General features: G+C 50.9%; 1 protein-coding gene across 1 annotated transcript in view; it reads right to left on the reverse strand.

Annotated features, from left to right (window-relative positions):
• Positions 1 to 17,430, reverse strand: part of LOC142785173 (putative transporter YutK) — a 34,269-nt gene extending 16,839 nt beyond the window's left edge. The window contains exons 1-3 of the mRNA XM_075883628.1: positions 17,353 to 17,430; positions 12,496 to 12,843; positions 260 to 429 (exon numbers count right to left, since the gene is read on the reverse strand). Coding sequence (XP_075739743.1) covers positions 260 to 429; positions 12,496 to 12,843; positions 17,353 to 17,373 — 539 coding nt within the window. The 5' untranslated portion in view covers positions 17,374 to 17,430. The remainder of the gene's footprint in view (positions 1 to 259; positions 430 to 12,495; positions 12,844 to 17,352) is intronic.
• Between the last annotated feature and the right edge of the window lie 3,398 nt (positions 17,431 to 20,828).

Genomic DNA, 20,828 nt, shown 5'->3' on the forward strand with positions numbered 1-20,828 from the left:
CCCGCAACTTAGACGACATAGAGCCACTATGATTCTTCATTTTGCCTGTTCGTTGGAAACGGTGCTCTGGAGTTGGTGGCACAGGCAACGCACCCCATGTCTCTGTTTCGATTGAATATGTCGAGGTGTGAAATTCGGGCTGTGCCAGCCTGCTACCAGCCCGGAAAAGTTGGGGTACGTGCCAGACACCAAACACAGTTAATAAAACGTGTGCTTGCGATTCGCTTTGGTGCTGTGGAGGAAATTGTGCGTTAATCACCTGACTATCCATTTTCGCTCGCTGAGCCACAACGTCTGCTTCTTGGCGCTTTCATTAATGGCGGCCATCTTTTTGCGGGGCACTAAGCGTAAGCAGATCCCGCACCACAGCCATAGGTCCAGGGCCAGCAGCAGCAGGAGCAAAAAGCCAGAGCCCTGGCACCAAGGCGCCTGGAAAGAAAATTTAATCTCACATGTCATCATCAGGTGTGACAATCTGTCACATATTATCAGGGGCGGTAATCCACATGGCAATTTTCGCGAAGGTTTACAGTGACTTTGACAAAATTGGTGGTTAACAGCTCGAAGTAGTTATTCATTTTCTTTCAGACTCCTTGACTGGTTTGTGCTTTCGCTTTTTGTAGTTAATCACCACATTGACGTTCGAGCACTGGTTCTGCTGTAGGAAAGCAGTCACAATAAATAGAAATCGAACGTGAACGTTAATTTTATTTTCCTGAAATGATATAATGCAATTGAAGGCAATAATATTGTTGTGCACTGTGTCAGAGAGAGCGAGAAAATTAGGTGACCTTAAAGCTTCGCCTTTAGGAGTTGAACGCGATAGCGACACTCTTCGAACGTTGTTGAACGCGATAGCGACATTTGAAATCGATAGCGACTTTAAACACTTAGTGCATGAAAGCTTCTCGAATTTGTTTTACACCCGCTACGTGGCCTTAGGGGAATAGGCGCAGTAGCGTGTGTGCCTTTCGTAGTCTGGTACCGGATATCAACCAGAGGGCCATTATGATAATCACATATTCTGATGACCATTGGCAACGAACGTTTGAACTACGCATTATTACTGCAATATTTCATGGTGCATTGTGAAGCACGTATACAGGACGCGTGTGTTTGTGAAAAATAATATAATTTCATTGCAGTTCCAAGCAGAGAAAGCTCTTTTCACTGCTTTCACAAGCAGAGGTTGGCCGTGTGGTAGAACATTCGCTTGACGCGCTAACGACCAGGGTTCGATCCCCACTTAGACCCAAACAACCCTGGTTCGACCCCTGCTCTGCTCCAGCGTTTCTAATAATTTATTTATTTTATTTGCATCGTTATCGATTTCTCGGTCACACATAAGATGTTTTTTCCCTCACAAGCAACGACGCTGATGCGGACACCGACGCCGAAATTTCTTCGACACGAGCTTTAACGCTATCGCGTTCAAAAAAACATGGTTGATTCTTAAGGCATAGCAATTGGTGTAACACGAAAGTGAAACTTGTCTTTACAGAAGCAATTGACTTTTTACTGTACATTCATATAAGACAGCTTGTACAGTTTGACGTCAGTGAATGTTTTACAGCTACGGCACCGTTTAACGTGGACGCACGCACGCTGAAGCTTAGTGATAAATCTCCACTTCAACGACTAACGTTCACGATCAGTGATTGAACAAGCATTTGTGGTAGCTGTAGTAGTTAACTATGACAGCGGAAATACATTGACTGTAGCAGAATCATAGAAAGCGGTGACACAGTAAGGAGAGCCGTCACTGCTGGACGCACTGAACTTGGGCTGAAGCAACGCTGAAGTCGCCTACTCGCGGCACGTAAAAGGAACGCCACGGCCCGCCTAGAGAGAGACGCAACGTGCATCGTGTCTAGCTATAGGCCGGCTGCGATTTTAGGGGCGAAACTCCTCATGGCGTGGCTTGTGCGTCCCTCGTAGTACATAACCACCCGAAATAGCGCTCCTTAAGATTTTGACCTCCAAGGTGGTTCCGGTGAGAGATTTCTTCTGTGCGTTGTTGAACAATAAAAGGTAGTGCTCAATGCACATGTTAATGGCTGCTAAGTGGCAATGAGAGACAGGAGCATTCGGCCTTTAGGTAACGCGCACGCTGCGATCCCCATTAGCAGCTATTGGCATGTATATTGAGCACGATCTGACAAGAAAGGGTTGCTACGTTATACTCGCTGGGCGTAACCTCCTTGGTTTTAGGAAGCTTTAGCAAGCGTTGGGCCACATAGCCATGAATACAGTGAACTAGTATATACCATGAACTCGAGGTGGTTAAAGGTGGGAAGTAAACCCGAAGCTCAAGCCGTAAGAAAGTGTGCATGTGCCACCTCCCGTTTAGTCCTTGAAATGTCCGCTGGATGGCGGTGCTTCTATATGGAGAATGTATGATGAAAAGATGTGAGATGGTGGTACTTGGAGTGCTAAATAGATGGACGAATGGACACACAGACAGATGCATGAATGGACGCATGAACGGACGCAGGCGCGGATGCATGGACGAACGCAGGGACGGACGCACGAACAGACGCACGCACGGACGGGTGGATGGACGCATGGATGGTTACACAGACGATCGCAGGAATGGACGGAAGCAAGAACGATTGGACGGACGAATGCTTCGCCCCACTCCCCATCATTCACTCTGTGGATATGCTGCCATTTTTTTTTTGCGGGTTCAGTGTAAGTGCAGAACTATAGTGCCCAGAATACAGTCTATAGTCCCATATATATAGTCCCTATAGTACCCATATTATAGGCTAAAATTATAGTGAACTAGAATATTCTGGATGACTGCCAGTTGGGCGTGTTGGTAAAGGTTCATGATGAAACAAGTGCTAAAAATTACACACACTCAAAGAGGACACAAACGAACGCTATAGACGAAGCGTTCGTCTGTGTCCTCTCTGAGTGAGCGTAATTTTTAGCGCTTGTTTCATCAAGAATATTCTAGTTCACTATGGAGGGTATGAGTGAGGCCGATGCTAGTGGTATGTCGCCACCTGGCGTTCCGTTACTTATTACAAAATTGCGCATCTCCAATAGGATACGCGCCGAATGGGACGAACGCGTGGAAACGATGTTTTGAAGAACTAATCGTGAATGTCATGGTTATAATGCTTTACTTCACAAAGAACATGCACTGTGAAAGGGCAGTGTTAGATATAAAAGGCGCGTTTGTAAAGCTTCCACAGAACATATAGCATATGGAGGTCACGTATGCCGAGCCCCAAGCGCGATCGGTTAACACCTACATTTTGTTAAACAGGTCACAAAGCTCAGAGAAGTGCTGGAGAACCAAGGGGCAAGGGATGAAATGCTTGGTAGATTAAACACGTTGGAACTGTTAAAGGTGCATAAGTAAATACAGCCAGCCTTACGCACGCTGGTGCGTCATATGAGACATCTTTATATATTATTGCGGAGTTGTGGCTATTATATATATATATATATATATATATATATATGGGGTGCCGCGCGAAGTAGAGGACATCGACGTGTTGGTGCTCGAAAATACAACAGCCACCAATACAACAGCCACGAATACAACAGCGGGACTATTTTTCTACTGTAAATATATCCGCAACACTTTGGTGGAGGTGCCAAATTGACAATATGTATAAAATGTATTAACACTGCAATAGAAAAATGGTCGTGGCGCAGTGGGCAGCGTACTCGACCTTTATTGTCGTGAACAGAAACATCATGGGTTGAGGTCTTGTTGACGAATTCTTTAGGGACGAAGCTCCTTACGTCATGGGTCGTATGTCCCGCGTCGTCGTAGTCGTCGTAATAGCCAGCTGCATTGTGTTGTCAATAAAAACGGCGTCACATCATATTCATGGAGTGAATGACGATGAGTGGGGTGAAACGTCCATCAGTCCATCCATGCCTCCGTGCGTAGTTCAGTGCGGCTGGCCTTGCAGCCATCCGCGCGTTCGTCCATGCGTCCGTCCGCTTTGCCCCCATTGTTTTATTCACCTCGTGGATATGAGATTTTTATTTTCTTTCTGATCTTGCGTATTTTCGGACGTCATTTCCGCGACGGAAATACGTCACTGAAGTCTTAGTGGACATCAACATAAAACACTTTCATCTTAAAAAGACATTGCTAATTGTACTGACGTGTCGATAAGTATTCTATGCAACAGATATCTCCCATATATCAACCAGTTGATACCTTATCTTTTGTGGGTTCATCAATATTTTTGACATGATAAAATAAATTCTGCCTGTAGAATACATAAATAGCGTGCTAAGAAATAGTATGAAGCAAGTTTCACCAAAATATGATCGTTAGTTTACGAGAAAAGAATGGAACGTATGTGTCACATTCACGCACCAAGTGGGACAACACCTGTCCCATTGTATTAAGAGGGCACCATGCTGTAATCTTCACCCACCAAGTGGGACATTACCTGTCCTATTGTATCAAGAGGGCACCATGCTGTAATTGTTGTATTTGTCGCATACTGGGAAGCAGCCCCCGCTTCGGGGGAGCGTTAATTGAAAGACTCCGCGGCGAAGAGGGGGAGGAGGGGCAACTCGGAGGGACTCGTTTTCGGGTGGTTCGCGTGACGGGCAATGCGAAAGGAGCGAAGGGCGTCCTTGACATCTGTTTTTACCTACAAGCCCAGCCGTGAAGGGAAAAGGGGGTGAGGGCCACAATGACCCTTCTCGAACACGCGGAAAGCGTTTTGTCCATCTGTCCTTGAAGACCGTCGCACGTGCGGGGTGCGGAGGAAACTCTTTGACAATACTTGTACTTCTCTGTTTGCTTTTCCTTTTTTTCTTCCCCTCTCTACGACAGCGGTACATAGCGAACGAATAAACCAGTCTTCGTGATGCGTTCAAACTGAAAGGACGTGTTTTTTCTCTGTCGTCGTCTCACTAGAAAAAGTCTGCCTCCCTGCTATTCCGCTACAACATTTTTTGGTGCCGAAACCCGGGAATTAGGGACCCAAAGATGGACATCGACAGGATGAAGCGCAAAAGGGCCGTGGTGCGAACGTCAACAACAAAGCTGCTCAATGACATCGCTACCATGGAGGACGACGCGTCACTCGGTGAGCTTGAAGAAAAGATCAACCTTCTCACCCTTAAGGAAGACTCACTCAAAGAGCTAGATCGGGAAATTGAGATTGGCGTAGAAGATGATGCATTAGAAGAGGAAATTGCATGCTCCGAGAACTACAAAGAAAAGATCAACGTAGCTAGGACTAAAGTACAGCTCATGCTACGTGAGCTTAGCTGCACTAACGCCGCATCAGTGAGCGCTTCGCTAGATCGCACCTCAAGTTCCTCAGATCAAAGAGAATCTAGCCGTAACATCCCGCAAGTAACCCCCACAGTAAAGCTGCCAAAACTAGAGATAGCAAAGTTCAACGGCGAGCTTCGACAGTGGCAAGGCTTTTGGAGTCAGTTCGACACGACAATAAACGCTAACCACCACCTGTCAAACGTGGACAAGTTCAAGTACCTGAACAGTTACTTAACAGGAAAAGCAGCGGCTGCTGTTGCGGGTCTTGATTTGTCCGACGGAAACTACGAAGTTGCTCTCTCGCTGTTAAAGGAAAGGTTCGGTCGTAAAGAAGCCATAATCGAGGATCACATGTCCAGACTGCTCAATATCAAGTCAGTGCGTGACTCGCGGAACCTCAGCCAACTTCGGAGCCTCGTTGACGAAGTAGAGAGAGGTGTACGGAGCCTCACTTCTCTTGGCGTCGGTGTCAGCACGTACGGAGCTCTGCTCCTGACAGTAGTAAAGAAGGCGGTGCCTGCGGACCTTCATCTCGAATACTGTCGACGAAAGGGCGCTACTACAGGAGGCAGTGAACTGGAGGCATTTGCGCATTTTTTGAGAGTCGAGGTAGAGGCACGGGAGATTATACAGCGGGCCGAAACACCAAGGGGCATGTGTGTAGAATCGTCTGTCGAAAACCGTAACAGCACCTTTAAAGCGGCGAGAATGTCTTCAGCCGCTGCACTGCATACCATGACCAAGGAGAGAAAAGGGTGTCTGTTTTGTTCGTCAGGGTGCCACGAAAGCGGTGACTGCGATGCAGAGATGTCGGCAGCTGATAAAAGAGAAATGCTGAAGCGTGAGAATAGATGTTTCCGCTGCACAGTAAAGGGGCACACGTCAAGAGAGTGCCGTAAGGCCAAATGGCTCAGGTGTGCCAACTGTAGCGGAAAACACCTCACGGCTATGTGTGATCCTGATTTCAGAGAATACCGTGGCAGTGGTGAACAGAATGCATCCTCTCCACCAGCGACAGGACAAGCCACAGTGCTAAAGTCTTCTCTAGGCTCAGAGGAGAAATTTATGTGCATGGAGGGGCATCAGTTTCTTCTGCAAACAGCACGAGCTTGGACAGTGGGACCGCACAAAAGTACGCTTGTCAGGCTTCTCCTAGATGGTGGCAGTCAAAGGACGTTCATCCATCGCAAGTTGTCTGAAAGACTGCAGTTGAACGTGCTTGGGGAAGAGGAACTTAAAATCTATGCCTTCGGCGACAAGTCCGCTATAACCCGCACTAAAGCGCGTCTGGTCGAGCTGTGGCTGCAAAGCCAGTACGACGGGAAAAGGGCGCGAGTGGAGGCCCTCGAAGTTCCCTGCATCTGCGCAGATATAATGGCTGCGCCTTTAAAGTCAGTTCTTCTGGAACTTTCGAAATTTGGCTTGCCAGTCGCGGACGTCGCGCAGGGTGACGGAAGTGAAAACATTGATCTTCTGATCGGCGCTGATCATTATTGGGAAATTGTCACGGGATCCACTAAGCGCCTAACCTCCAAGCTGATGGCAGTAGAAACTGCATTTGGGTGGACAGTCCAGGGCCAGGTAGGCGCAAAAAGGTCACCAGGAGTCTGTCCATCTGTTGCTGGCGTAATGCGAGTAGCAGTGAGCGAACAAACTAACAAAGAAATATCAGCACAGTTGAGGTCATTCTGGGAGCTCGAACACATTGGTATCAAGGAACACGAACCAGCTCGCCACCAAGACGCAATCCAACAGCACTACAAAGAAACCGTCAAATTTGAGCATGGGCGGTACACAGTGTCTTTCCCCTGGAAGCCTATGGTTGATGAGCTCGACGACAACTACGAGTGCGCCGCGAAGCGTCTTAGAGCCAACACGACGCGCCTTTTGAAGGGAGATTCCTTGATCGTGGAATATGACGCCTGCATCCGAGAATACATCGAAAAGGGCTATGCAGAGCCAGCCAACAAGCATTGCAGCGCTTCGGAAGGTCCGGTGTATTACATGCCACATCAAGCAGTTGTTCGACAAGAAAGCCTGACAACAAAAGTGAGGGTGGTGTTCGACGCATCATCAAGTGCCAAAGATCGCCTCTCACTGAATGATGTTTTGGAAAGTGGTCCAAAACTTAATCCAGAGCTCATTGATTTGTTGATCAACTTCCGCACTTACAACATCGGCATCGTCGCGGATATTGAAAAGGCATTCCTTCAAATATCTCTGTCAGAGGGTGACCGGAACGCTGTGCGGTTTCTCTGGTATGCTGCCACTCCGAAGAAAGGTGAAGAACTTCCAGCGGTGGCGGCCTACCGGATGACGCGCGTTCCGTTCGGTGTTACATCCAGCCCATTCCTATTAGCCGCAACATTACGACACCATCTTGAAGGACTCCCAGAGCAGTATGCTGAGACTGCGAACATCCTGCGCAGCCATCTCTATGTTGACGACCTTGTGACAGGGGTCGACACCCTCGAACAGGGTAAAGTGCTATGCCAGGAATCAAGCGATATATTATCTCAAGCAGGAATGCGGCTCCACAAGTGGATGTCTAACGACCACGATTTAGTCAACTTCATAGAGGATGGGAACGTGGCGAAGAGGAATGCAAATGCCGAACTTCCTGCAGCCACCAAGGTATTGGGAGTAGGTTGGAATGCTCATACAGATAACTTCGAGTACAATCTGACCTCACTTCTTGAATTCCTCACCACAAGAGCCGACAGCAAGAGATTCGTATTGCAAGTCTCAGCCAGAATTTTCGACCCCTTTGGGTTTATCGCTCCTACAACACTGTACGTAAAGACAATGTTCCAAAGGTTGTGGGAGTTGGGAGCGGGTTGGGACGACCCCTTGCCAGAATTGATGCAAGCGGAGTGGAAGTGCTGGTGTGAAGAGCTTCAATGCATCAAGGCGGTGTCCATTCCGAGGATCATCGCAAGGGATTTCCGAGATGAAAAGACAGAGAAGGTGTTGCACATTTTCTGCGATGCCAGCCCAAAGGCCTACGGTGCTGTCGGATACGTTGCATGCAAGTCTGCTCAAGGAATAATCAATATAAGCCTAATTATGGCCAAATCAAGAGTTGCCCCTTTGAAGCGCCTCTCGTTACCCCGACTAGAGCTGATGGGGGCCCTCATTGGTGCTCGACTGTGCCACTACGTTGCCAAGGCCTTGAACCTCCAGAATGCTGCTGCCATCCTTTGGACCGATTCCACAGTGGCTATGCACTGGATTAAAGGAAACGCTGCCAGATGGAAGCCCTTCGTGGCAAACCGAGTATCAGAGGTTCAGGCGCTGACTGATCCCGAGGATTGGAGGCACTGCCCAGGACTAGACAACCCCGCCGACCTAATCACTCGCGGTATCCTCCCATCAGCCTTGTTAGAAAGCGAATTGTGGTGGAGAGGACCACACTGGCTTCACAAGGATAAGACGCATTGGCCAACGACCGGTGAGCAGAGCCCAGGGGCAGTAGAATGTCACCTGGAAGAGCGAAAAGTGACGGTGATGCCCGTAATATCATCGCCGTTCGAGGCAGTGCTGAAAGTAGAGGAGTTCAGCTCATGCAGCAGAGTCGTGCGCTTAACTGCGTGGGTCCGCCGCTTTGTCAACAATTGCCGCCGCGGGAAAGAAAGGAAAGGTGGTCCGCTACGAGCTGAAGAGGTGATCGATGCTGAGAGGTACTGGTTGGCAACAACTCAAGGAGAAGCATTCAGTGACGACATTTCCAACTTGAAAGCCCAAAGACCACTGCACAAAGGCTCTCCTGTTCTGCCACTCAGTCCGTACCTTGACGGGGAAGGTCTCATGCGAGTTGGTGGACGCTTGCAATTCACCGACAACCACGAAGAGACTAAACATCCCATCATTCTACCTAGCACTCATCCCTTCACGCTACTGCTCATAAGGAAAGAGCACGTGAGAATGCTACACTCAGGGGTGCGCGACACCTTGGCGTCATTGCGAGAGTCGTATTGGATCATCCGAGGGCGCCAGGCCGTAAAAAAGGTTATCAAGCAGTGCCTCATCTGTCGCAAACAAAGTTGCCCTCAAGCCACGGAACCAGTGGCACCACTTCCAGCTGACAGAGTAACAGAAGGAAATCCGTTCGACACTGTCGGCATCGATTTCGCAGGACCTTTGATTTGTCAAGAGTCGCGCGGTGCCCGAAAATGTTACATCGCAATTTTAACCTGCGCTGTGACACGTGCCGTCCATCTTGAGCTCGTTAGCGACATGTCGACTACAGCCTTTCTCCTGGCTTTCAAGCGCTTCGTGGCTCGCAGGGGAATCTGCTCGACTATTTATTCGGACAACGCGCTAACCTTCAAGAGAGCAGCAAAAGATCTGAATGCAATGTTCACGCTACTAAAATCAGAGGAAATGCAGTCATACTTCGCCGGAAACCAGATCAGGTGGAAGTTTATTGTTGAAAGGGCAGCTTGGTGGGGCGGATTCTGGGAACGGTTGGTGCGATCGGTGAAGGTAGCGTTGCGCAAGGTGTTAGGTCGGAGCAGTTTAAGCTTTGAAGAACTCACAACTGTCTTGTACGAAGTCGAGGCCGTAATAAACTCACGCCCATTGACTTTCACCTACGATGATGCTCAAGAGCCAGAACCACTGTCGCCGGCGCACTTCCTCGTCGGAAGAAAGCTGACAACCCTGCCTCCACACCACCTGCCAGCCGAAATTCCGGGCGGTGACGCGCATATCTCACGACGCTGGAAGTACCGGTCTGCCATGGCTGAAGGATTCTGGAGACGGTGGCGGAGAGAGTACTTATTGGAGCTTCGATCGGCGCATCTGTCCCGGCCAACGACATCGAGTGACCTAAAGATAGACGATTTAGTTCTTTTAAAGGAAGATCATCTCAAACGACACATGTGGAAGATCGCCAGAATCAAGGAAACGTTCAAGGGCAGGGACGGCAGGGTGCGGGCCTGCAGTTTGAAACTAAGCGGGGGAACGGTGGTGAAACGACCAATACAGCTGCTTTATCCGCTAGAAGTCGACCGACAATGAGCTCAAGAGTTCGCTCATCCGGGGGAGGTTGTTGTATTTGTCGCATACTGGGAAGCAGCCCCCGCTTCGGGGGAGCGTTAATTGAAAGACTCCGCGGCGAAGAGGGGGAGGAGGGGCAACTCGGAGGGACTCGTTTTCGGGTGGTTCGCGTGACGGGCAATGCGAAAGGAGCGAAGGGCGTCCTTGACATCTGTTTTTACCTACAAGCCCAGCCGTGAAGGGAAAAGGGGGTGAGGGCCACAATGACCCTTCTCGAACACGCGGAAAGCGTTTTGTCCATCTGTCCTTGAAGACCGTCGCACGTGCGGGGTGCGGAGGAAACTCTTTGACAATACTTGTACTTCTCTGTTTGCTTTTCCTTTTTTTCTTCCCCTCTCTACGACAGCGGTACATAGCGAACGAATAAACCAGTCTTCGTGATGCGTTCAAACTGAAAGGACGTGTTTTTTCTCTGTCGTCGTCTCACTAGAAAAAGTCTGCCTCCCTGCTATTCCGCTACAACAGTAATCTTTTTGCGAAATTTTTAGAACGAAAAGAACTGATGCAAGCGGTACAGAGGGACACTTCAGAAACTGTGCAAATAAAAATTTGTGGGGCACTTTATTTGGAGATGCGGTACACAATCTGCGCCTCTGCCTGTTGCGTTCAGCCCGGTGGCTCTGTTTGAGGTTTTCGCGTAGATAAACCGTACTATCTTCTTTCTGTCTCTGGTTATGTATTATTTTCTTGCTGTCTCGGGTTGCTGTATATAAGGACGAACACCCCAGTTACGCCTGAATTTCCACCCATATATAAAATTGTGCTCATGAATCATGGCTAGTCACACTGATGCGATGTCACCGAATGCGTTGAATCCTGAAAGCGCGTTTACTACTGCTGCAACCGATTATTGAACTGTATTAAGGCCTGAGATATTGACTTTTCTCATTTTGTGCATTTGTCTTTCGCTTCTTGGCTGTTGAAAGCATCTATTTCATTATTATTTTCCTTTGGCCCTCAATTTCAGCAACAAAATGTTAGCCGCAGCTTTTGGTCTAATTGTCACTGCTCTCGTAATGCTGAAAAAACTTGAGGTCGTTCTTCATTGGAAATTGCTGTTTTATAACAAAATATTTCTTTGCTAACTTGAAGAAAACAGCAGTGTCTGTATGTTTTGTAGTCAGGCTAAGTAAGGAATTGCTTCACCTTTTGTCAAGGGCATTTGAAACATGATTGCTGGCGGATATACTGCGCCAATTTCAAAAAAGAAAATTCATTGCTGCATGCTAAAATTACTTTTCTTGAGTTCCAGAAAAGGAGGAAAATACCACGAATTTAGAAGTTTAGCTATCTCGCACACAATATGACACCACTTTACAAGAAGTCAACAGCGAAAAACGAATTAAATTGATCTCATCACGGGTGCCTTGCAACGCAAATGTGCCACGTGTATCTTTTTTCGTTTCTTACTGTAGCAGAAAATGATCGAGTTGATGGCAACGCGAAGTGGCGGAGAAACCTTTTACTGAAAAAGAAAAAAAAAAGTGCGACACATTCGTCCCATTATGCTTCGAAGGGTTAATTTATTTCGACGTCAAGTGAACAAACTTCTGGCGTCACAAATTGCGCCGCAAAGGCGGGAGACATTGGGAGAGAATAACGCACTCGTTGTTCGTATTTTCAGAGGTTCTTAAGGGCCCTTTAGCCCGCATTTCCTGCAAGGAAATGCGGGCTTTGGCAAGCTGTGGCAGTTACCCGCCGCGGTGGTCTAGTGGCTAAGGCGCTCCGACTGCTGACCCGCAGGTGGCGGGATCGAATCGCGGCTGCGGCGGCTGCATTTTCGGTGAAGGCGATAATGCTTGAGGTCCGTGTGCTTAGATTTATGTGCGAGTTAAAGAATACCACGTGGTCGAAATTTTCGGAGTACTTCATACGGTGGCTGTCATAATCATATCGGGACCTTTGGGACCTTAAACCTCAATATCTATTACTATAAGGCATGGCAGTTATAGTTCTTATTGGTTGTCTGTTATATCGTTAGTTGTGTTTTCGTACCATGTGTTCCTACAGAACTTTTATCTGTCAGTATTTATATGTCGCAGCTTTTCGAATACTTTTTGCTGGTAGTACACGCTTTTGTTCTTTTAGTACCTGTCTACGTTACGCGCTCGTATATATGAATGTTACCACTATAAAACAACCTTCAGGAGAAGTATCGAACTTGCCTTACGGTCCCATCCGGTGTCGAGGAACGCGACTACCAGGAGCGCATGCGCGGCGAGCAGCAGCAGGACCTTGAGCAGCCGCGGAAGGTGAGCAGCCACGGCAGTCCACGGGATTTGCAGCTTGCGCACCTCCACGGGGTACGGGGCAGGCAGGGACAGCGTGTTGCCGTCTCCGTTGGAGCTCTCGGCCGCCCGCGGCGACGGAGTCTCGCCAGAGTTGAGCCCCGCGGCGACAGTGATCCCAGGGATGGAGGCGTGTTCGGGCAGCCGCGACAAGATGAAGGACATCACGCTGCGCGTCTCGTCGATGGAGTCGTCGGCCGACGCCAGGCTCTCCTCCGAGCCACGCTGTTGGGAAGCAGTAGAAGGGCCGGTGAGTTAGCGAGATGTGACCAGATTCACTTAGGTCAACAGGCAGGTAAAGCTGAAGGCATATTTACAACGACAATAACTTAATGATCGAGTGTTACCTTGACGATGCTGCAGTGAGATAGAGGCACGTCCTGTACCAAGCAGCAACAGCGGTGAAAAATTAAGTGATATAAAGCGCTAAAGTATATATGTTTCGGCCCTATGTGTCCAATAGCGCTTCAAGGGGCTTTCCTGATACAGATTGGAGATGGAACACCGTTGACCGGAGAGGATAGGGACCCGTGGAGAGGGGAGTTCTAGTGCGTGGTGGTTTTATGCTATGTACCCTACGCTACAACAATATCTGGGCGTTGAGTCATGTATACCCATCGTGCCCACCTCCCTCGTTCTTGTTGGGTGCCACCACGCCTCTTTCGGGTACTCCAGAAAAATATCTCTATTTGCACAGTGTGGTGTACACGTATCCCGAAGGAGTACGGCCACCAGCGTGGGTCCGGTCTTAGCGAGCCGCAGGGCACGCGTTAACCGTCGCCGTGGCGGGAAACACGATACTGCCCAAAGTCGCAACACTTTATTGTGGCAACACCAAACGCAGTACAGCCCGTTGCAAAAAGGCGCGGCGGGAAAGCAAGTAGGCTTATCCACGCCACGGGCACAAAGTACTACACAGGGTGCCACGAGCACGTCTCCGCGGTAAAGGTAATCCACGGAGACACCGGGACAAAGGGGCTCGGTTGCTCGAGCGAGGGCAAAGGCGCTCGCGTTGGCTTCGAAGGGAGACGGGTCGGCGTAGCTAGGCCACGCACTAGGACACCGTACTGCCCTTCGGCCGTGAGTACGCAGCGGGGCAACAAAAGGTGAGCGTTCGCATCGGGCGCGAGGCGCCGTCAGCGAAGTCCGACGAGCCCCGAGCGACGGGACTCGACGGACGGAAAAGAATGCGTGGCTCACCGTTTGAAGTCCCGGACTGTACTCCCCGCTCCCGACGCAGCGCGCGAAAACCTCTCGGGGGTCCCCGCGCGCGGCGCCACAGTCAACATCCGCTACCGGGTGAGGGAGTTAAACGTCACTCCGCCCTTCCCAGCGCGGCTGACGGCAAAGGAGGGCAGACATGTCGGGACATGAGAATGGCAGAAAAGGCGGGAAAGCCCGCGCAAAGGCAGCGGGCCAGCCTCAATTCCCACATCCCCCCCTCCTAAATTTGCCCTTTACCGGTCTGCAAAAGGCAGCCGGACGTCACCCATGCAGTTAAAATGACACTGCTATGAGCTACAGCTAACCTCAGTCCAGCCCTGTTACTGCTGCTAAAAAAGATATGATTACAAAGGAGAAACAAAAACATAAATAACAAAATAAACACACGACACTATACAAATACTGCAGAAGGGAGCACAGAAACGTGGCACTAGTGTTCGTGGTGCTGAAGGGGGATAGCGTCCACTGCGCGGAGGGGCGGAAAGGCGTGACAGTGTCCGCTGGGTGCGATGCCCGAGTGCGAGGTCAGAGGTACCGGAAGGGGGGGGCTCACTGATGGCTTGTTCCTGCTCTTGATAAGCCGCGAGTCCGACGAAAGCCGCTTCGGTTGTTCGGAGGCCCCGCATTTCTGGCTCGATGAGGGAGCTGGACGTTGCGGGAAGCCGGGCCTCTCCAGTGGTGAGGGAGGCCGAACCCGAATTGGCTGCGAGGCGCCCTGGCGTTGGCCGGCAGCATATAGCTGCTTTCAGCTGGCCTCGCGCAGGAGCCATGGTGGGAAAGGCAGCACGGCTTCTTCGGCGACGGCCGAGAGCGGAGCACAGCCAGACGGTCTGGCGTCAGTGGGTCAATGACCCCCCAGCACCTCCAGCGTCCGCATCGATGGGGGGAAGCCATGACGCACTCTTCGCGGGCTCGCACTGAAGCGTCACGCACTTACACACGCACACACACCGCCGACGGCTGCGCGAGCGTAGGCGCAAAGCGTCCTTCGTCTCTCTCTCTCCCGGCAAGCACCGACACTCAAGGTCACACACAGCTCCCTTCGCGGTGGACGAAACGAACACGGAAAAAAGTAAAAACAGAGCAAAACGACACTCAACATCTGGCGAAAAACATAAAACACAAATAACACTCAATATTAGACAAAATACATAAAATACACATGAACACTTCAAAAAAAAAAAAGAAACACTTGCAGCAGACAGGGCGGGGTCAACTCCTTTACGAGAAAAGGCCGTAAAGAAGCTAACCTATACTGAGGCTAGACAGTAACTGAGGGCCTTCGGTTGCGGAGAAGTCCGCCGTCCGGCGCGAAATCACAAAGGTGACCGCTTCCTCAGATTATACCGGTGCGGGGTCCGAATGCGGTCCGCCGCCCCGGGTGTGCCCGTTGCTTGCGCGAAGTGCCGCAGGGCACTGGCGCGAGCTCGTCAGACCGTGACAAAGGGCTTCAGGTCTGCGATGTGGGCACGGCTGAGTTTTCCCAAAGGGGATCTTTCAGCTAGTACGCGCCACGGACGCTCACTGACAATCGGTTCATAAGACCGGGCGGCTTTCCAACCCTTGGCTCAACCGTTTGTCAGACGTGGCAGGCACGGAATAGCGATAAAAGCCACGCTTCGTGCCGGGCCAGGTCACAACATCGCTCAGTTTGCAAAAACTTTCGAGCCACTCAGGTGACCGGCCATGGATTCGTCGTGAGAGGATCGCAACAGTGCGGCTCTCAGACTTTTTGGGCATAACCACCTTAAACGGGTCTATGGACTCGTCGTCAGTGGCTATATATTTCAGCAGGAGCCCGTCATGGTCCAGCAAAATGAATCCGCCGGGGACTCAGCGACACACGCTGTTTCAGCCCCCTAATCGCGCCCGCCGCAGAACAAGCAGCGTAACGGCGCTCCGCGCCTCGTCAAGACAGTTTAACGGCGCCCGCCGCAAAGCAAGCAGCGTATACGGCGCTCCGTCCCTCGGAGACTCGAAACGGATCACTCTGCTGAGCCTTCAGTAGCTCTTCGCTGCCGAAAGCAATTCCCATTCTCCCAAATGGGGGAGTCTGGTATCGCGCCCACTCAGGACCGCAGCAACCGCCGCGTGAGTCGGCGTTACGGGTTCGCTCTCGGCCTCGTGGCCTTCGGAAAGCTCCCCCGCTCGGCCGCTTCGCGGTGCGCCGCTTACCTGGTTAGCAGCCAAGGTTTGTCCGCATGGGGACTCACCCTTCTCGCCGAATGGCGGCGAAGCTGCTGTTTCGCCCCCGACGTTTGCATGTGCTAAGGCACCGCGAGCGGCCGTCGCACCGAAATTCAGGTTCTCGGCAGACAACAAGGGGCACGAGATAGCGCGTCAGCTACCACGTAGGAGTGTATTCACCACAAAAAGGGGTGACGACACAGGCGAGCGCCGAAGGGCGCCCGTCGATAGAGGCGGTGGCCTCTTGGTGCAACGCGGCATGCCACGAAGCAAACATAACGTTCGGGTAGGGCAAGAGGCCCATTCCGAAGCGACGCGCCATCTCCAAAGGGAGCGGCTAGGCGCCTCGTGTCGTCACCGCAATAGGGGGTGCCGACACGGACGGGCGTCGGAGGCGCTTGAGTACGGCCACCAGCGTGGGTCCGGTCTTAGCGAGCCGCAGGGCACGCGTTAACCGTCGCCGTGGCGGGAAACACGATACTGCTCAAGTCGCAACACTTTATTGTGGCAACACCAACGCAGTACAGCCCGTTGCAAATAGGCGCGGCGGGAAAGCAAGTAGGCTTATCCACGCCACGGGCACAAAGTACTACACAGGGGTGCCACGAGCACGTCTCCGCGGTAAAGGTGATCCACGGAGACACCGGGACAAAGGGCCCGGTTGCTCGAGCGAGGGCAAAGGCGCTCGCGTTGGCTTCGAAGGGAGACGGGTCGGCGTAGCTAGGCCACGCACTAGGACACCGTACTGCCCTTCAGCCGTGAGTACGCAGCGGGGCAACAAAAGGTGAGCGTTCGCATCGGGCGCGAGGCGCCGTCAGCGAAGTCCGACGAGCCCCGAGCGACGGGACTCGACGGACGGAAAAGAATGCGTGGCTCACCGTTTGAAGTCCCGGACTGTACTCCCCGCTCCCGACGCAGCGCGCGAAAACCTCTCGGGGGTCCCCGCGCGCGGCGCCACAGTCAACATCCGCTACCGGGTGAGGGAGTTAAACGTCACTCCGCCCTTCCCAGCGCGGCTGACGGCAAAGGAGGGCAGACATGTCGGGACATGAGAATGGCAGAAAAGGCGGGAAAGCCCGCGCAAAGGCAGCGGGCCAGCCTCAATTCCCACAACAGATATGTGGTGAGAGGTGACAACATATTCAGGCTATACGATGATCAAAGCTTAATCCTCGTCCAAAATTTACGATTCCTGTCTCTAGATAAGCCATCTCGGCTTCCTTAGCCCTCAGGCGTCGATCCGTACAGTGAGATTGCCGTCACTGTCGAAAATACGCTACTACAGGCCACTAACTGCATTGCATATTGTATGTATAGGCTCACCCTGTTCCTGATGCGAGACATTGCGTTCTTGCTCCTATTTGCTTGCTTGTTCCTTTCAAACACTTGAGCACACTGCTGTGGGCTTCTTCTTCGACTCAGCTACCGCCAATGGCTCGTGCGCACGTTGACTAGCGTGGGCCAACGCACCTCGTGCACCTCGTGTCAGAAGAACCGGTTATTGATGATGGTGGTATCCTTTTTTTGATTGAAGTCGCCCACAAAGGGGAATATGCCAAGAACTGCTCGGAAGGACATTTAAGGTTCAGATCTATAAAACTAAAAGAAACCGGAAAATCAGATTTGATGTGGTGCCGGACAAGAGAAGAGGGAAAGCCATCAGCTAACACAAATGGCATAGCAAATTAATATCTAGGAATGCGTTAGCGAGTGTATTTTCCAAACGAACAGCTTTGACAACGGAATAGCAGAAAACAATATTTTTCTTTCATCAAGGCTAGTCCATGCCTTTCCTTCCTGTCGTTTCTCCCTTTCGCCGTGCGCTGCCTTCGCTGCAATGTGGAAGGCTAAACAAAAAATAAAAAGGTTATAGCGCTTCCAAGCCTTTGAGTGTGTTTTTGCATGTGTCAAGTATTCTTGCAGTGAGGAAAGCCACTCGCAGATTGTTGGAATCACACTGAGATTTCGCAAGCATTTTACTGAACATAAGTGAGCAATTTAAGTTTGTAAACGAGCAGCTTTCAACCACAGCTAGACTACCGGAACAAATAATTTTTTCAATGCTATACTGCACCGCTTTTTTTCTTCCACTTATTTTTTTCTTTCTCAGTAAATAAATTTACCATAACTTACTCGCAAGTGTGGACGCGGCGCGGCGTCTGTGTTGTTCATACGACCTTCGAGCGGCTCCTGTTTTCTACAATGATTTTCAAGTGAATTTTAAGTGTGAATACACTTTATAAGCGACCCCAAACCATCCACCGCCGTCGGCGGCGTCCGCAGTCTTCTCTCTATCTTTAAAAGAAAGAGGACTTGGCGGGCCGCAGCGCGATGCTCTACCATAGAGAAACCTTTTTTTTTATTTCTCTATGGCTCTACCGAATAAGCCACGGACGCGACGCTGATATCGGTGTCGCTCCTCCGCTCTCCTCGCTCGCTGCAGCTGCGCGCGCACCCCTCTCTCTCGCGCGCCCGCCTTCTCTCTCAGTCTCCCATCGAGAGCGGGTCGTGCGATGGATGTCCCGGAGGCAACGCTACCATCTGGATATAAGGCGCGTTACTGACACCAATATATATATATATATATATATATATATATATATATATATATATATAGAGAGAGAGAGAGAGAGAGAGAGAAGACTGCGGACGCCGCCGACGGCGGTGGATGGTTTGGGGTCGCTTAAAAGTGTATTCACACTTAATATATATATATATATATATATATATATATATATATATATATATATATATATATATATATATAAATATATATATATATATATATATATATATATATATATATATATATATATATATATATATATATATATATATATATATATATATATATATATATATATATATATATATAGATACTGGTTTTTTAGAGTGCGCGTTCAGCTTTGTTCGTGTCGCATCAGTGAAGGCGCCAGGACTATTGTGATGCCAAAACCTGCTGCGTGAGTGGACTATTTTGGCGTTTTGGAACATTTTTTCTCCGGAGCCAGCCACCGCTTGGGCTAAGCCTAACGAGGTAAGCCCACGCCGGCGCAACGCCAGCCGCGTCGCCGTTCCCGGGTGCCCTTTTCGCTCTTCTCAGGGCTTAGTTCCAGAAAAATGGAATATAAGGTGGTGGGGGAGGACATCACCCCCGAAGAGGTAACAGAAGATCGCGGTTGGCAGTCTGCAGGCGCCAGAAGAGCTGGCGGGTGCTCGGCAGGCGCTAATCCTAATGATGCTACTCTTAACGAGACGAAGTCGACAACGGCCGATGCCCCGCGAGGCCGCAACAGTGGCAATAACATCAAGGCTAGGATCATTCTCGCGGGCCGGATGCCCCAGCTTCCCAGGGAGGATACCAAGCTCGTGATTCGGCCCCGCGGGGGCCTCAATGTTGTAAAGGCCGGCTGCACCGTGGTGGCTGATGCAATCCTGGCGGCCACAAGCATCTGCGCCAAAGATTTGCGGGGCGACACGCTATGCCCCAACGTGCAGCAGAATATTATGGTTGTCAGCACACCTAGAAGGGAAAATGCCAACCAGTACGTCAAAGTTCGGCAGATCGTCATCATGGGCCGAACATACGTGGTCAGTGTCTACGAGGCCGCCCCTCATTGCACGTGCAAGGGCGTGATCCAAGGTATTCCGCTCGTCGACGGCCCGAATGATATTGACAACAAGATCGTAAATGAAAGAAATCCGCTCGCCCTGGCAGACAAGCGCATAGGCAGCACCGGTACGGTAATCGTCGCCTTCGACGGTCATAGAGTCACAAACTTTGTACGCTACGGCCCCTTGTGCAATGTTCACTTTATCGCAAGAAAATAGACATTTGCTACGCTTGTGGTCGGCTCGGTCACCGTGCTGATGTGTGTCCCAGCCCAGGCGACGTTGTATGTCGGTGCTGCGGAGCTTCAAATCCTGACGCACAACACAAGTGTACCCCCAAGTGCAGGCTGTGCGGTGGGCAGTACCTCACGGCTGACAAGGACTGTAGGCAAAGAGTCCAGATCTCGTACGTCGTACGACGAAGGCGCTGGGAAAAGTCTCGCGCCACCGATCAAGGCCAAGCCACGGCACCACCATCACCCCCCACGGATGGGCAGAACTTCCAGCAGTCACGTGGTTCCGGGGGCCGTTCCAGGCGACGTTCTCGGTCCCATTCCAGGTGCCATTCCTGGTCCAGGAACCGCTCCCGGTCCCGAGGAGGAGCGCGGTGCTACAAGTCTGGGAGCCGCTCCAGGTCTCGATCCAGGTCTACCGGGCGTCAACAGCTGCCTAGCGGGCTGTCAGCGAGAAGCAAGAAGTCGGGCTCTGTAACCTGGGCCGAAATGGTCCGAGGAGGGCCAGCTGAGGTACTGTCGGGGTCTCTCCCAGAGCACGCGGAGAGCACGCGCGAGATTTCCCAGCTGAAACGCGAGAACGCTGCGATGAGGGAAACCATAAACAGGCTTATGTCCGAAATTGCCGCGTTTAAGAACGCGAGGAACCCACCTCAGCAACCCGCCGCCATCTGCGTCGCCAATACAATGCCCCTACCCATGGAAGTGCACAGCACTGAAGCCAGCGACAGCAGCAGTGAGGGTCAAAGTGCTTCAAGAAGAGGGCCGTCGCCTACGAACAGGAAGGTGTAGCGATTCGAGTCAGGTCTGAGCTTTGAGACACGCTATCCGCGCTCAGTGAAAGCATCAATAAGCTCGGGGAGAATTTCGCCCAACTGCAGATCACCCTGGCCGCGCAAAACAACCGAGTATCCAAGGTAGAGTCCTTTCTCGAAAGTGTAGTGAAACCTGCCC

The sequence above is a fragment of the Rhipicephalus microplus genome, unplaced genomic scaffold (assembly GCF_043290135.1).
Source record: "Rhipicephalus microplus isolate Deutch F79 unplaced genomic scaffold, USDA_Rmic scaffold_18, whole genome shotgun sequence".
NCBI lineage: Eukaryota > Metazoa > Arthropoda > Arachnida > Ixodida > Ixodidae > Rhipicephalus > Rhipicephalus microplus.